This window comes from Seriola lalandi, unplaced genomic scaffold (assembly GCF_002814215.2).
Source record: "Seriola lalandi dorsalis isolate HSWRI2012SDOR001 ecotype SW California unplaced genomic scaffold, Sedor1 jcf7180002051108, whole genome shotgun sequence".
Taxonomy (NCBI): domain Eukaryota; kingdom Metazoa; phylum Chordata; class Actinopteri; order Carangiformes; family Carangidae; genus Seriola; species Seriola lalandi.
Genome location: NW_019521661.1, coordinates 292,063 through 310,671, shown reverse-complemented (window position 1 = coordinate 310,671; position 18,609 = coordinate 292,063). Strand labels below are relative to the sequence as shown.

General features: G+C 42.4%; 1 protein-coding gene across 2 annotated transcripts in view; it reads left to right on the top strand.

Annotated features, from left to right (window-relative positions):
- The window catches only part of celf6 (CUGBP Elav-like family member 6), a 139,573-nt gene that overhangs the window by 88,488 nt on the left and 32,476 nt on the right, over positions 1-18,609 (top strand). For both annotated transcript variants that reach the window (XM_023399257.2, XM_087172003.1), the window contains exons 3-5: positions 734-782; positions 10,750-10,878; positions 14,807-14,886. In XM_023399257.2, coding sequence (XP_023255025.1) covers positions 734-782; positions 10,750-10,878; positions 14,807-14,886 — 258 coding nt within the window. The remainder of the gene's footprint in view (positions 1-733; positions 783-10,749; positions 10,879-14,806; positions 14,887-18,609) is intronic.

Genomic DNA, 18,609 nt, shown 5'->3' with positions numbered 1-18,609 from the left:
CCTCACTATGAAATGGATCTTCAAAGGTTGTTTATCGATTTGCCACTGTTAACCTTTCACAAGCTGTTTCACAGCTACGCTTTTCGGTGGCTCTCGATAGTTTCCAGGAGGAGGAGGATGGGGAAGAGTGGGGTTGGCTGACCAGCCAGTGGGATATTGGTTGTGAGTTTCCAAAGGGCTTCTGGGTAGAGAGGTAAGAGATGAGGAAAGGATGGAGGCAGAGGAAGAGGGATTGCTACGGGTCAGGGATGAGCAGGATATAGCTGGTGACTGGGAGTCTGGAGCCAGGAGGGGACAGGAAGAGCAAGGGCCAGCCAGAAAGGACCTTTCCCTGTGGGGCTGGGAGTGGCTGATGTAATGGCATTAATCTCCAAGTGCCATCTGACACCCAGTGTGGCTCCGTCATTGAAAAGTGCTAATTCTGCTGAACTGTGAGGGGAATTCAGGCATCTCTAGAGGCAGTACCCTGGATTAATTAAACACGCTGGCATGGAGCACTGCACAGATTTATCTCTTTTACGGCATCGTCACTGTTTGATTTTTGTGTTTAGCCCACAGAGCAGGACAAACTCAGGACATTAACACCAGGAACACTGCCACATTTCACTTGTTCTTTTCCCACTACACATATTGCAGCGGTTGCTCCTATCGTTACGTGCTAACCAGGGATTTCCCTTCTCTTCCTTCTCTCTCTTTCTTTTTCTTTCCTCTACTTCTCTCTCTCTCTCTCCAGATGAACCGGCCCATCCAGGTGAAGCCAGCCGACAGCGAAGGACGAGGAGGTAATTAACCTTCTCCTGGTCTCTGCTGCACACCCCCCCCCTTTAAAAAACACACACGCACACACACAAACACACAAATACACTGGAATAGCGCACATGCAATCCTTAATATTCTGCTCTCACTTGAGACACACTGGGAGTTAGTAGAGTAGCCCGTAATATAGGTCACTTGCTTCTATTGACTTCCCATCTGTGCCAGCAGAGGGGCTGTCTCAGGTTCACAGTCACTGGGAGCGGTTCAAAGACAAGACAGAGACATGGTGAGAAAGAGAGAGAAAGAAATGAGTGGATGGAAAAACATGTGGAGGGGAGGATGTCGATCTCCACAGAGTGATAGTAAAGTCTGCTTACAGTTAAGAGGCAGGGTGGCAGATACACACAAAACCTACAGAAACAGCTCAGAGATACTACCTGGAGGGAGACAAGTGTAGCATGTCGTGACTTCAGGAGTTTGTGACTGCTTTGTGCTATAGACGGTATCTGTTTTTGTGTAGAAATGAGAGAGCAAGTACTTACTTACAACTTACTTGGTTATACACAGTCCCTGTTTCAAATCAACACACATACACTATCTATTAATCAATATACTTACTGTACCTGGCCTCCAACTTACCTATAGCTACCCATCCCTCTCTCTGCTTCATTAATAGCACTGGGGTTAAACAGTCAGTCGAACCATCAGAGAGTCAGATTCAGTGTGATTCAATGTGTGGTGATAGACTTTCAGTTGGACTCCACTGACATACTGTGTATGTATCATGCATGCATCTTATAAGTTATATTAGGTCATGTGTATTAAAAGAAAGTTTGACTTTAAAAAGTACACCTGTACATTTAAAGCACGGACATTTAAATGAGCACTTCTGCTTTGACATTGTGCTGAGGCGTCCGCCCTCCATCTTTAGTGTGACTGGCATGGTGATTGACTAGATCATTCTGAAGCCATTTGTGACTAACATCACTGAGGTTAATGCAGATTAAGCCAGTTAAAGATTTACATGGGTGGAATTGGATCTAATTGGACCGGTCTGTGTCTGCCCTGTGCTTGCATTTCAGAGTGGTGATTTAGACTGCCTAGGTCAGATTAGACTGAGCCACTTCGCTGATTTATGTGGTCAAGTGTGAATCAGATGGCCCATTTCTATTGCCACACACACCCCGATGTAGATCTTATTTTTGTCATGGCGGCACTTTAATTAACGGCCATCTAAAAACAGGCAAAGTCTGACCGACAAGGCCTGGGCAAGAGCCAATCGGCATTCTCACCAAGATAAATTGGATCGCTGGGCTTAAGAGGGGAGGATGGATGGGTCCCAATATCAATTACTACCCTTTTTTCAGCAGAAAGAGAAGGGAGATGAACAGGCAGTGTGAATGAAATACAGAGGGCTCTTAGGCTGGCACAGCCCCTGCTAGTCTGTCAGATGAACTTTCTATATGGGAGGACAGGATAGGACACAGCAGAATGAAATAAGACCAAGCAGACAGGCCCCAACAGAGATATTGAGCGTTAATGGCAACAGGAAGTCAGCAGACAGGCCAGGGAAGTAAACCACAGTCGCGGCTGACAATGAAATGAGATTTACTATGAAGGCCTGTGGTTAGAGGAAAATAGACAGCCCAGCTAGGACCGAGTAAAGGAGAGAAAGTTGGGAGGGATTCATCTGTGGAAGGCTGAGGACCAGTCAGGTACACCAATCCCAGAGGGGCCTTTGGATTGTCAAACCCAGGGTTGAACTGAGACATTTGCACCTACAGAACGGAGTCACATTCATCACTACCGAGACATCAGCAATTATCTGTCATGGGAACTTGTGCAGGGGTCTCAATTACGTGCCTATGTAGGCATTAGGGCCCATTACTCCATTTGGAGACTCCAGTCGCCCTTCTTTTCTTCGCAGTGTCCCTGAGAGACATCTTCTCTCTGGGGAGGTGGGAGTGTCAGGAGGAGAAGTAAAACCAGAGCTCGAAAAATGACTAGGGGGGCCCGGCGCCACACAATCCCGCCGCTCGGCTGCCACTGTGGATCACAGAGCTGATTCTCTGGCTGTCTATTACAATGACTCATGTCTTATTTTATTTTTTCCTTGGATTATCAAGAGAGAATGGAGCATGGGAGGAGAGCTTCACAGCCTTTAAATCTATTTCTGTTCCTTGAGTCAGAAGACCTCTTCCCCACAAAGTACATTTATCTGATGTGCTTAACACCACTTTTTTCTGCCCAAATCTATCAAACCACGATTTCAACTCAGAGATATTGAGGCACAATTGTGGCATGGGTCCTTTGCTCACTCGCTCTGTGGTCAGTGCAGGAACAGACACACTACTATATCTATTCTTGAAACCTGAGCAATTTGCTTCAATCTTAGAAGGGCAGAAATGAGGAAAAGTAGACCTCTTGTACTCTCTCCCTTTCTCTATTGCTTTCTTTCTTTCCTCCTTTTCTCTTCTTTCTCTTTGTCTTATTGGTACTGCAGTGCAAAGGGAAGAGATGAAGCAAGTGATAGAGAGAAAGATGGGGATTCAGTACAAGGCCCATGGAGGGATGCAAGAGAGTGAGGGATGGAAGACAAAAAGAGCGAGAGGGGAAGAGACGACAGGATGAGAAAGTTAACGGAGGGTGATGGAGGCAGCTGAGTGAATCTCAGCAGTAAATCATCTCAGAGCCGCCCCATCCCTATCTCCTCCTTGCCTCGCCAGGAATCTTTTTTCCCCCTGACCTTGTCTGCCGCTGTGTCTGTGAAGAAAAGATGGGGCCAGATTATCTATGATTGGAGATGGCCATTATCTAAACACAATCTTGGACTCAGGTCCCACTTCTCTAGCCACTGCTGTGAGACTGGAGACCACACTGATGAGAAGAGAGATGATGGGTCAGCCAGCAACACCCTCTCCTTTTATTAACTCTGATAAGATGGTTTCAACACTCCCCCGAAATGCCCAGCAACCTCCATCAACATCGACTTTTTCACAATGTGCCACTCACAGTGCATTTGTCCACACAGTCTTCTTACGCCACTCTTCTTGTTTATTAGCTCTCCCTACTTTTGTTTTATTGGATACTTATACAGTGCCAGCAGCACTGCAATCCCTGTATTTGAAAGTCAGTGGCCCTGTGTGAGCCTTTTTAATATCTTGTCTATTTGTCTGTCTGGCTGAGGGGAGTCTTTTGTGAATGGGTCAGGTTTGTCCTTGCCAACCTGCTGCTCTTCAGAAGGTTGACCCCAGTCGGGCAGCGGAGAGATTGACAGGACCTTAAGATGTTGCGCACTGTGCTATCATGCCCCACCCCAGCAGGTAGGGAAGAGTGAGGGCTGCTGGCTGCCTCAGTCTGGCAGGCCACAGGGGAGGGGCTGTCTGGAGGCACCTCACGCCCACAGAGGAGCGCGCTCCACTTTACATGCAAATGAAGCCAAAAGATCCCTCTGTGCCTCTGGACACGATCGTGCAAAACTCTGAAAAGTCAAGAAGAACCCTGGCAGCGGTTGATATCTGTGTGCCGAGAAATACACTGAGACACCCACAGAGACATGTAGACACATGGACAGACAAAATATGGCACAGATTTCCAACACTGACCATCGCAGCGTATTAATTTAAGGTGTTCAGGCATTGATTTGTTTTTTTTTTTGCTGAGCTCCATGATTGGCCCTTGCCATTACAGAACATGTTTTTAATGTAGAAAAAAAAAGGAGTAAAAATATTTGGACAAAAGCCGCAACAGGCAATTACTCAGTTGTTCTGTGTTGGTTTTTGATCTTGCATACCAGAAGGTTTAAAGCTCCCCTCCCACTCCCTTGGGTAAATGGATGTGACAGCTCTAGAGGTATGAGTAATGCATTTACAAACACGAAGCCTGTATCCCCTCATCGTGCCTGATACACTATACACTGACAATCTGAATGTTTGTTCTCCTCTGTTTATTCCATTTACCACCTCACTATACTGGATAATCCACTTGCATACATCAGATTGGGACCAGCAGCAAAAAGGTTTAGTGTGTGGTTGCACATCATTTTCACTGAGATGGGGTCTAATTAAATCTGTTAGCTGGGTAGGAACTAAACATGAGTTAGAAGTAGAATGGGGCTTATTAAGCAGTTTAAGACTGAAGCTTACAAACAAAGGGAAATGCTTGTTGGGGTTGAGAAATACAGCTGAACATATACCTATGTCATGCATGTTGTTTTACAGTTCACTCAGCAGATTACACTTTCTATACACTAACTTCAACACTGCATTTGAACTGTGAATATTAACACTGAATTATATGTCGCGTTTGAGCATTTTATCCTTTTTTCATCATTGTAATTTTATAATATTATTTCATTGCATTCTTTTTTGCATTTGTTCTAAAGAAGTTAGCATAAAAATGTAATATTAATGCTAATAGGTACTATTTGTAACACAAGTAAGTGAAGTAACTGAAGAATGTTAGCAAACCCTAGCTGACTAACTCAGGTGTAGCAGCATCTGCCAACAGAGACATGATGTACAATAGGAGGTGCAGAGATCCTGAGTATCAAGCTGCTGTCCTGAACTTTCATCCCACTAGCCACTGACTCAAGTTAAAAACAAATCCATAAAACTTCAACATTACTTTGAAATAGTGTACTGGCTGAAATCATCGACCATCTGGGTATTCTCTCTCTGGGCCAATTCCCATGCTAAGGAAAGGTTGTTAGGCATATTTTTAATGCTGACCAATGGATGCACAATGTGAGATGTGCAGTTTGTCCATGCTGCATCAGAAACTTTTTTTTCTGTTGAGTTAACATGCTTCCATTTGTCTTTATGTTGTTTTTCTCTGGCCTATTTTGAAAGCCATTTATTCCCAATGAATTTGTTGTGGGTATCTTTCAGTCATTCTTATCATTCACTGCCATTATAGCAAGTAATTGTCCCTCACTCACTACGCAGTCTCCAAATTTTGCAAAAGCATTGATAACACGTATTTGATACGTTTGTCTAAAAATTTTTTCATTAATAATTATCATATTATTTACTTTTATAAGTGACAGCTTGTCTAAGCAGTGATTAATCAACTAATTAATATAACTGTTAATAACTGTTTTCAGCACAATTTCTTTAATAAGAACGTTTTTGCGACTAAATGAGGCTTGTAGGAGGTGAATTATTCTGTGACGTTATTTGGGGAAGGGAAATTTAAGTCCGTTCTGTTAAGAATGCAAGTGTTGTGACCAAAGTACTATTAACTCCAGATTTAAAAAGTTAAAATAATACCAGATAACAAAAGTTGCACAATGCTTACAATGCTTAATGCTCATTATCTAAAATGCTTATTCCGAAAGCAAATGGCACCTTTCGATTCCAAACAGACTCCTGTGTATATACATATATTAGATGGTGAAAAACAAAGTCTTACTCAATATTAAGAAGCCATTCACCAACATTTTTTACACCCAGTCTGTACGCCTACATGTGTGAGCGTGTCTGGTGGCGGGCCTCCCAGGCAGCCGCACACTAGCGTCAGGCTTTTCTAATGAGTCCATAAGAAGCACAACTTCTCTGTTGTGCTGCCTGGAACATTACTCTGCATTTGAAATGCACCCAGCGGCCTAGCAGGCATCTTTTATCGTTGGATGCAGCTGTCCATGCTTTCTGAACACTTACTACTACCAAGCTTCCCCGACTACTGCCAGCGGGCAATAAGTGATAGAATCATAAAAAAGAAAAGGAGGGAAAAAAAAGGAATATTTACAACGACACAGGAGCAGGAGAGTAATTCTTTAAAGAGAATATTCCCATTATTGGCAAACAAAAGCAGAAAATTTTGAAAAGTAGACTTCACAGCAACTAAATCTATGCCTGAAGAGAAAGAGTAGTGTGAGGGATGACAATAAAGGATTAAGAGAAAGATACAGAGAGAGCAATAGATAGACAAAAAGAGAAGAGGGGGAAGGAAAAGCACAATCTATATGCATATACTGCAGCCTACAACACAAGTAGCACTTTATTCCAGGGAGAGAAGCATCAATCTTGACAGCATATGGCGTCTGTGCAAAATCCATTAATTTTTAATATACCGGGCGCTGAAATGAAAAGGCTTCCTGAGACAAGCAATTGTCAGATGTCAGTAGTGTTTTGATAACTTTTTTGATCTCCTTTTTTATTTGCATTCATAAAATGGGGCTGTCCACATGCCACCTCAGTTTGGACATGGCTGGAGACTGACATGGAACCATTTTCCACTCAGCTGCTCCCACCTTCAGTCAGGAGATGAGACACTGGGGGAAACAAAAAAAAAAAAAAGAAAAAGATGTGCATGACTGTGTGTGTGTGTGTGTGTGTGTGTGTGTGTGAGAGAGAGAAAGTAAGTGTGTACAGGCTGAAGCAATTTCTTCACCCACTTGTGAATATGTATGTTACAGAACGTATTGACAAGCAATATCAAAGTGTTCATGTATACTGCCATACACCAAAACTCATTTTAAATAGTATATATGTCCTTGAATCTGCTAATTACATTCTAAAGTATACAGCAGAAATGTTACCTAAGTACATGGATTAATTAATGGTGTTTGAGTATGCAACAAGGAAATCTAAATTATGTAGCCGGGCTTTCTATACACACACACACACACACATGTACACACGCACAAACGCACACACACATTATTATTTTAAAGTAGTGGCAAGGTTTGAAAGTGTAGATTACAAAGGTCTCTTCAGAGTACAGCAGAGAAGTGCTGTAAAGCTCAAATGTTCTCCAGCTGTGTGGCTCAGCTCTGGTGGAGGGATAAGATGAGCCTCTCTCAATGAGAGATAAGTACAAAGAGGTCAAACAGTCAGCTCAATGAGTTTTGTCATACTTCTCTATCCTCAGTTAGTTCCATAGGAAGGCCCTCCCCCCTCTTAATGCAAATACATGACTATTAGACAAGAGTTTTTTTTTTCCCTCCACTCCCCACTTTTAATGGATAACTCTTTGGAGTCATGGAGTCATCTCCTTGTGCAGAGGGTGCATTACAAGATATTTATTCATATTCATAAAATGCCAATTTAACGCTTGCAAGTGGCCATAGGAGATGAGCGGGAACTTGCAAAATCCAATAAGAGCTGCTTTGGAGACAGGTGCAAAGTGGACTAATTAATAGCAATCTATACTCTGGCCAGGGCATGCAGTGGGCCGACTGAGACACTCTTAGGTCAGGCAATGAAAAGATAGCAGCTCCAAATTCATTTTCTCACTGTGGCTCTCCCAAAGGAAGGCTCCGAAGTACACTCACACTTCCTTTAATGCCTTCACTGGGGTGTAATTTATTTTTGCGTTTGCCAGCACATTTGGAAAGTTCATTACCTCTCTCATGGCTTGTTAATTAGCCTTGTAAAGCCGCCATTAGATCTCCTCGGGCCAGGACCGAGATGAGACTTTTGTCCCAAAACATTAACACACTACAGGAGGCCTGTAAAACCACACTCTGCCCATTTAAGTTGTAACAGTGACACCTCTGTGAAAATCTGAAAGATGGAGGGGACGATCATGGCAAAGTCACATGTGCTGTGGACGAGCTGTTGCCTGTTTCACCTCTGCTGCCACAGACAGGGGTCAGGCTCATTTCTCTCTAACACCTGTTCTGGGCTGACTTTACAGCTACGCAACCCCTCCACTGGTGGCCAATATCCAGCTAGACGTCTGTCCTCTTGTCGGCCTTTGCTAAATCCCAGTCGACAGTATAAGTGGCTGTCTCTGTGGTGATCTCCTCTGGGTTCTCACTCACTTCCAACCCTGGAGCTTCAAGGGATGAGGACCAGTAATGAGCAGGCTCAGCTGGTGGGTTTGAGAAATCCTGCTGTGTGGGGTGTGACTACAGAAACATGGACTGACACCACTGATACAGCACCAGCAGTAGAGACCAGGCAGCGTGGCCTTATTGATTATGCGGGTGCTCATTTGTGTGGCCAAGCGGGTAGCAGGCACGTGTCTCATTTGAACTTTACAGGAATGAAACAGGATCCGATTTCCCCGCTGCAAAAAGGAAGCCCTGGTGCTTTATTTTTAGAACAGCTGCGTCTAATGGGGCCTGGCAGGTACAGGAGGCGTCACATCTGTCGAGGCCCAGGTGATGCTCTCGCCCTCCACTCCTCCCTGCTCCTCACCCACTCCCTACCAGTCAAATGACTCACACTGAAGATCAACAGTGTCATTTCCAATAAACTCTTCTTCCTCTTCCTGCCACTTTCCATCAGTTCTGGCGATGGGTTCTTGCTAGTAGCTATTTCATTCCACAACACAGCAGAATAGGGGATGCATAATGTAAAAGATGTAAGGAAGATGAATTCTCTGTCTAATGCCAGAGCACCAGGAAGATTAATTAGAAAAATCCAGCTTTCTGACTGGCCAAAATTTAGTGGTATAGAGCCCATACATCTGAGCCAGAGTGCCCCCCTCTGGAGCTCAGGAAGCGACTAAAAGTTCATTTGGAGCAACTCTGCAAATTTCACTCTAGTTAAGTATTGGTCGGGAAATTGGGAAAGGTCAGTGCTCAGTACCAGCCCAGCATTTAGATTGTACAGTGGGGGTGGCTTTCTCACTTTAACACTTGTCCTTGACCACTTACACATGACCTTAAAGAGTCATAGTCCCGTAGCCCTGCTATTTTCACGATTCATATTTTGCATTAATTTCAAGTTCACTTATTTTACTGTCACTATTTTCCATTAAATAGGCAATAAGAAGTGGATCTGATTTTCCTCATTTTCCTGTTTTTGACACAAAAACTAAAATCATTTATTCATCATGGTGAAAAGTAAGAAAGCTAATCAAACAACCACAGATTCAATAGTCAGGAGTTTATATAACATAGTACTATTTCTACTATGATGCTTTGTCATTGTCTTTGGTTCTGAGGCATGAGAACTACACATGTAGCATTCATAGTTATTATGTTTTGTAATGGTTTCTGCTAACACCATTCTCCATCACTGTGCTGACGAGGAAGTAATAGGTCTTGGCCATGGTTACTGTGGTTATGTTGCACAGAAGAAAAAAAACTCAATTACCCTTTAATTTGAAAACCACATATAAAGAATTATGCAACGTGTGCACAAGATAGTAGGAAAATAGTAGAAAGGATAAGGACAACTTCTTTCTCCAAGTTGCACTACGTGAACCTAGCTAATTCTCGTTTTAATTTGTCGCAACTGGTAGTTGAAAAACTGCAACCCTTAGGTTACCCCACAAACAACTTCACATTGAAAAGCATAATCCAATACTGCACAATGCACAGAATACAGTTCAGTTTTAAATTTTCGCTTGACTCATTTTCTAAAAGTATTTGTTCCCTGACTTTCACATGTATATGAAAGTGGAGAAGATGAGAATAGACTTGAATCAGAAACCAGTACACAGTTTATCATTGGGTAGAATGTGCTGCAAATGAGGGAAGACCTTTAAACCACCTTTGGATATTATTCATGACCCTCTGACACAGAGTTTACTCTTGCTTATTACAATTCCTATTGCCTCAGTGATGAGAAAATGTAATACCATGTTCCCGTTCCATGTTCTCTTTCAACTTAGTGACTTAAGCATCCAGACGATCTAACAGTTTGTCTACCTGAGCAAAATATTCCCACTCTCTTTCTACCTTTACCTGAAACCCACGACGCTCAGAACATCACCTGTATCAAACATCACTGTGGCAGACTTGAATAGCTCTCTCGAAACGGGAATATATCTCACCCTCATACCAGGGTGGGGTGGCACACCACACAACAGCAAGATCAACAACAGCAGCAGCAGCAGTGTAGGCTCAACACAGCAGACTGCTGATAAAGGGGGATGGAGGGGATGGGTGGGGGGTGTGTGGGGGGTGTGTGTGGGTGAGTTGCACAAGTTCCTCTCAGCTCAGCAGAACGGTGCCATCAGCTGTAGCATTTGTCTGTTCTCTCCTCTCTTCCACCCTCCCTCCTTCCCTCCCCCCCTCCCCCTCTTCCTATCCAGAAGACAGGAAGCTGTTTGTGGGAATGCTCGGCAAGCAGCAGAGCGAGGATGACGTCCGGCGGCTGTTCGAGACCTTCGGCCAGATCGAGGAGTGCACCGTCCTGCGAGGGCCTGATGGGGCCAGTAAGGGTCAGAGCCCACACACCTCCCACTTTTTTTTTTTTTTTTTTTGCCCTGTCTGTCCCTCTTAATCCCCGTCTGTCTGTACTTGCGTCATCTCTTTTTCTGCTCTTTACATTTTTAGAGCCATGCTTCACCCGCTGTGCACTCATTGACATCGTCTGCGATCCACTCCGCTCTTCTGAATAACTCATCTTCCCCTTCAGCCATTCTGTTTTTTCACCACCTCTTATGTGTCTCGCTTGCATTTCTTTCATACCTCATTGTCACCGTGCTCTGACACCTCCGTCCTCCCACTTTCTTTTTCTCACTACTTTCCGTATTGCCCTTCCCTTTTTTGTTTGCGCTCTACCTCGCACTCCTTTTTTTTTCCCTTTCTTTCCCTCCCAAACTTCTTCTTATGTTGTCTCTTCATCACAGCAGCTCCTCTCACCCTGGGCTTGTACTCAACAAATACATCAAACAACACCTTGTCTCTCTGCTCACCCCTCTCCTCCTCCTCCTCCTCTTCCTGTTATCTGAAAAGCGGAGGGGTGTAATCATGTTTGTTTCCCACATTCCCGTCATCCCTCCCCTGAGACACCATTGGACGATAATGTCCTACTGTAAATAAAGCAGCCAGGCTCTGGGTTCTGCTGCTGTCACTCACTGGGTGGCAGATTTGCATGCATTCAGGAATAGTTTATGCGTTCATGTTTCTGGCTCATGTGCTATTTAGTTAGTAGAGCGTGGTCAGATTAAAGATGGCTGTGAAATGTGCGATGCAGGTGGAATTGTTCTGAGAGTACGAGAGGCTCCCAGATCACCCTTTGATGGGTCTCTGTCTCACAACCATATTTGGAGTGATAACGCTACTGACAGCGTTTGGAACCTCTATCTTTCTTTCCCTCTGTTGACTGTGATTTATTCACCTATATGAAGCATGTGAATGTGTGAAAACAATGTGTGGGAAGGGTAGGGAAAGGGGCTGGTAATGTGCGAGCCTTCTGTGTATATCGAAGAGAAAGGCGGGTTACATGAACCACACGCCTATCTGTGTCTGCATCTGTTCCTCTCACCGTTAATCCTGGGTCTATTGCTCTGCGTCACCCCACCGGTCCACTACCTGTCTTTCTCCCTGCCTTGTTTACTCTTTCGCTGTCTCTCTCCAGCTCCCTCTCTTCCTGTCTGCTCAGATGCCTCAATCTGATTGACAGCACATAAAATGAAATAAGGCCAGTGCTGCTGTGTCAGACAGGAGCTAGTTTTCTCCCTCATTCGCGCTTTCACTCCTTTTCACCCTCCTGCACCCCACACCTCAACTCTTTTTTTCTTTCTCCTCCCTCCACATGCCATACCTTTCCTGTGTTGGTATTTGTCTCTATTATCGCTGGCTTGATCATTCCCTTTTCTTCAAGTTTCACTGCTATGAAATGGAAAACTGTGGAGTAATGTTAACTATGAATGCTACCACGAGACAAAGGTCTCATATATAGGTATCTGGTCCTATCACTCACTGTGCAGCAGTCCTACGCAATCATTACCGGATGTTACGGCAAATTATTTTGCCTGCCGCCTCGCTCGGGATGAGGTCCCCATAATTTGAATGAGACAGACCTTGAAATTGACAGTGCTATCTGTTCCATGATGGAGGCTTTGTCCCCTGTTGATGTAAATTTATGCTACTCAGAGGCTTTTCAGCACCCCTCTTCACCCAATAAAAAGGCCGAGAAGTTTAACATCCATCTCTCTTTGGCGCTGCTCCTCAAAGTACTTTCAAAGTGCAACACTTGCTGCCAGAGTTGAATAGAGCCCCGAATTGTCAGGAATAATAGAGAGATGGCTTTTAGGTCTATAATTAAGTTGTGTTATAAATGTCACCCATCCAGTGGGATGGAATTCATGCATACATATTATTACCCCGGGAATTCAAAAGGCAGCGCAGATCCTCTCGCTTGAAAGCAATACAATCTCTCTTTTTCCTTTTTCCCCAACTCATTCTGAGCCATCAAATTCAAAAACTCAAATGTGCACTATAATTTATGAGGCTGTAGCACTTCCAATTCTTTTGAGATGTTGTGCTCTGTGTCCCTTAACTTTTTTTTTTAAAAGGTCAGCAGAATCAAGGCTAATGCATATTGTTGATGGAGAAATTTGAGAACATTGTATGTTCCACGTGACTTTGCCATTGATGGTGTTCTCCAAGCCCTGCAGTTTTGAATGTCTCTCTGGTTGGGCTGAGCTGACGGGGTCACAGGGACCCTGGCACAATGTCTGATAGCTTTGTTAGTGAACCCACAGCAAGGTATCTTGCCTTCCAAAACCAAAAGGCTTCTGCGAGAACAAACCGCCCCTTATTATTTCAACGACAAAAGTTAAATTCATTTGTTCCTACAAAGACAGAGTTGCAGTAAAATGGCACACGTAGGCTGATGCATTTCCCTTGAACAAATGAAGACCTTTCCTGTCTCTACCTGGAGGGGTGTTCAAGTGAAGTAAAAAGGTGCTAGAGTGCTGTGAGAGAATCAAAGTCTTCTTTGACTTATCTGTTTGCCTCTGTAGATCTATGCAGCTTTGAGGACATTTGACAGTACAGAAAACACATGGCCTTTACTACTCACCACATTTCTGCTCACAATAGTTTCAACTACTTACCATTTACTGTGTGGCAGGAATGTGGATGGAAAGCCTCAGGTAACGGAGGAAATTGTCCTCAATTGTGCACATACTGCATGTCCTTTAGTTCTTTTTTTTTTTTTTTAGTTTGTCAGGAAATTACTAAGTTGCATGTCGAGGAAGCAAAACTGACGCCTGAGATGTAGAAGTGAATGGATCGCTGCCAAAAGCAGAACATCTCCTGAGCCTACCTATCACTGTTTGTAATTTAAATGAATCATCATGACTCCTGTGGGAATACAGAGTGAATAAATGTATATGAACACATGTAACTGTTTAAAATAGGTATCAGCAGTTCTTAAGAAAGCAGGGACTAAACTCAGGGAAAGACACGGGTGCCACTCGATTAATGAAAAGGGGGCAGAATTAATCCACGAGTTTGTTAATTAGGTATCTCTTGACTTAACACATGAGCTACCTGAAGGCAAGGATAAGAATAGGACATAACAGAATACCTCTTGCAGTCGATGACGACCATAAAGCTTAGAGAAATAGCTCCTGTTTAATTTAATGGCTTTTGGAAAATTACCGCGTTTCAGTTCCACTGTAATTCAGTTCACTGGCTTTCTCTTTATGTTATAGTACTTTAGCGCCTGTCCTAACCTACACACCGATGAACTATTTAATAACGTGGTTAGGATATGTGAGCTTCAAAAACACATACTGTGCATTATTATTATCTATCTGAATCATTTTTAATATCATTTGAGATGTTAATTCAACAAGGCTCCGACACACTGCTGCCAACACTCGTTCCCTTGTCTTCGGGCCAACTTTTTATGTTGGCTTTTCCTTTTGTGCATTAACTACACAACAGATTTAAGATTTTTTGAATGCCCCTTGAGCAAAGCCCCCCCTCCCCCTGCATCTGAAATTATATGCGAGCAAAGATTTGGTTAGATAGGCAGATTATAATACTATGCCTTTGTCATCATAATCTCTTTTATGAGTGACTGCACACAAATCATAATGTGTAAATATTAAACAGATTAATAATCACAAACAAGTCAGGATAGTAAATGCCTTGGCTCCATGCTCCAAAGTGGAGGGGGTGGAATTAGAAATGGGCAAGGGACAGGATGTTCCACGCAGCTAATGCCTTCACTACAATTAGACTGATTTATTCAGAGTTATGCGCTGAACACACAAATGGCAGGATATATTTACAAACCAGATAACATGAAAACAATGGTAATGAATGGTGTTTCCCCCCCATTTTCAAGGCCACCCCCTGATGTTGTGCCCCTCCCTTCTATCTCTCTCTCTCTCTCTCTGTGTACAGGCTGTGCCTTTGTGAAGTTCTCCAGCCACGCAGAAGCACAGGCCGCCATCAACAGCTTGCATGGTGGACAGACTATGCCTGTAAGTAACACACACGCATAACAAGTGTTGTCCTAATGACAGAATGAACTTTAGAGTGTAATTTATTTTAACACCGTTAAGTGTTTTTACACTTGATGTGGACCGTTTTAGAAAAGGTTTTGCAAGTGATGCGATGTCATTTGCTTGTCTACTTATGCCAGCTGTTTCACCTCTGCTGCCAGTTTTATAAGATGTTTGAGGCAGACTGGGATGAAGTTTATAACAAAGATAGACAGATAGAAAGACACTGAACAAATCCCCCCTTAAAGTTTTCTATTCCTCATACACATGACCACTGGAGGATGTATGCCTCCTTTTGAAATTTTTGTCATAAACACAAAATTTCTTCATCTCCACTTAGAACAAATTAAGTATCTATCTATCTATCTATCTATCTATCTATCTATCTATCTATCTATCTATCTATCTAGAACATTGGAGTACACACACACATATATGTACTTTTTTATACTATAAATATATGTGTATAGTCACCACTGTGACATCAACAGTCCACAGTCTCACATACATTCTCCCTGTGTTATCGCACACAAAAGATTCCCACAGTCAGCATCCGCCACCTTACAGCGCACAGCTGCATACTCTGTATCTCAGTCTTTTCACTCAGTATCCATTTCCCTCTCCTGCTATTCAAACTACCTTTTAAGCAGACCGATAGAGTATTTACATTCACCGCCTTGATATGATTACTGCGCACCACACACGAATCCTGGAATGTGTTCTCAGAAGACATTGTACTGCACATGTCAGTATGTCATTTACATGTTTTAGTTAGAACTGAAGGAAAGACACGGGTGGAGATGATGGAAATAGAAAAATGAGGATATATAGTTCAAGCATTGTATAAAATGATATTGTAGGTATGAGTTTGTTCTTATTTCCATACTATACTCCTTACTATACACTGATTAAACAACACAGAATGTATTTTCTATGAATAGAAACAGCAAAATTTAATTTAGAACAACTAATGAATATTTACTAATTTATTCAATTACCATTCAAATTGAATTCAGGAGGTTATGGTTGCATTGCACATTGTATTTCCACTTACTTGTCGTCGTGTTACTTAGGGAGGAGAAACGCTAAAACAAACTAATGGAGAGCTGTTGGCTCATCTAACAATTACCCTACATAAATGTCTAGAAGAAACAGACCATCACATTGAAGTCCTCTTTCTAGTCCCCTCTTGACTCTAAGTACAATATTGACTTGCATTTTATTCCTGGTTATGTCCACCAACTTCTGAAAAACAATATCAGAATGACAAATAAAAAGTTGTGAATTAGCCAGGATGAAGCCGTCACAAGACTTCTGGAGGCAGCTTTTTTTTTGATTGTACAGTTTGTGATGTGTGATGCAGTTGAGGCAAATTCTCTTCTGGAAATGACATGATACTGTACTGCAAGTGGGAGACGAGACAGAATTTTTATCTATGTTCTAAACAAGAACAAATTAAAGCTTGGATGAACATTTTCTGATTACTTATGGATTAAAAATGTTTCTATATCGCTGCCAAAAGTTAATAGTTTGAACAGCTCTCTTAACCTGTCCCTGAAAACTGAAATTAGTGTGAAATTAGTGGCTTTACATTTGGAGACAGTGTGTCATCTTCATGGTGAGGCAATTTAACTGGTTGTAGGGTGTCAAGAAAGATTATTTCTCGAAATGGTGTAATTACATTTTTGCACTTTATATACTGTTTAGGCAATTTATGAGAATGGCTAGACAGATTTTTACATCACAATATACATGTGTGTCATCAGCATAAGAGTGAAACCTTTTTTGTTTGCTTTTGATACATCCAAGTAGAATTATGTATGAATAGTGGGTGGGAAAAAATGAATAAAGTAATGATAAAAAACTAAATAAACTGGATAGAAAAACTGAACCCAGAATATTAATCCAACTGAGGATAAGGAGATTGTGTCTATTGTTGTAAACAGTTTCTTGGGAAGTAGTGCAAGCTTTATCTCAACAACCAGCTGCTTTAACAAAATGAATGAAACCACTGGCCAGAGTGCAATAGATAATAAATAAAGTACAAGCTCTGACTGCTGAACATTTTGTAATATGATGGGGACACATAAAGGGCTTCATACATGTCAGAGCCTCTTCTAGCAACACGTGAGAAATGACTTGAAAGCAGCTCAGAGAAATGACTTGAAAGTAGCTCAGAAAAATGATTAGCAGTGACAGTGTGGCCCCTGTCAGGGGGCTGCGTTTTGTTAAAGAATATTAAACATTTACTTGAAAACACTTATCAAGGGAGGCTTCATTAAAGTGAGTATAAGGGAGGTTAACAAGGAAGTCAATAATATTGAAAAGCACCCTAGAGTTAGGATGGATCTTCAAAATGAGGTCAGATTAATAAGCCACTTTTGCTTCCTTAACCGCTTCCTGATATTTGAGCATGAAGTCTTTCATAATATTGTGGGACACTTGCAGTTTATCAGCCTCCCATTAACTTTTAGCTTTTCTACATTTATTCTCCACAGCCTGGGACCAGGGTATTCATCTTGATATGTTGTGGAATAATGTTATGCTGTAAATACTAGTCATATTGCTGCATCACCTCATTCAGTTACAGACACAGAACACAAATACAGGTGTCTGTTGTCATGGCTCTGACACATGTTGACCATTACACAGAATTGCACATCTTCTTGACATATAATGAAAGGCAATGCCAGAATCATAGTGGGCAGTGGAGTGTATAGCGCTACACAACAGATGAAGATTTAAATGTGCTTTTGAGTGGTGTAGAATATAGTTTAGCTGTGAGTGTACAAGGAATTGTGGAAAGTAGGTAATGGTGTGGCGGTCCAGCTTGATATACAGTAGTTATGAGATGCATGAAATAGCATTAGTTGGTGTTGATTTGTTTAGTTGAAGATTGAGGCCAGTTAATTACAAATTGGATATGCTTCTGTCAGGCTTGAACAAGGCCACCAAAAAGGCTTAAGTAAAAGAAATGATGAATTAGGAAACATCTCGCTGCCAGTGCTGCGTGTGTGTTGAGTGCTGCACAGCTGGACACACACATGAGCACACACTCTTTCTGGCAGACATCCGCACCTTCACACACTTCACTGATGTTCCGCAATAAATATTTACGGACGCTTCCTGGCAGCGAGATAGTGTCCTGGAAGCCAGATGTAATTTACACATCTTTTTGATGCCGCCTCATTTTGCATTACATTGAAGTAGTGAGGGAGGGAAATAAGTGGTAGAGCCGCTTTAACTTTGTGTGTGGTTGTTGTGCTCTTCAGAGACCAAACTTTTTGGCATGTAAACCACAAGGGTCAAAATTTAATAAGGCGCCGGCCTAGAGCCAAACAATAATCATGTTGCCCACTGATCATGCACAATTACTGAAATTTGGTTATAATCAAGATATTTACCTTCTACTCAAAATATCTTGTTGACTCAATCAATAGAATATGTTTACATCCAGAGGATTTACATAATTGGATTCCTGTGAGGCTGCTTTTTTGCTTACTTATACAAATCAAAATTTGGCTCATGCGCAGTAGCTTTGTGCACTTATGTGTGTTTGTCTTGCTGTAGCCCAGGCAGAGTTGCATTAGTTTGGGTCACTAAGCCACCTGAGGTCTGCTGCAGATGAACTGTCCAAGGCAACATATGGAGCTCCAAACAGACCTGGGGTGGATCACGAGTCATCCAAAAGTTCATTAATAA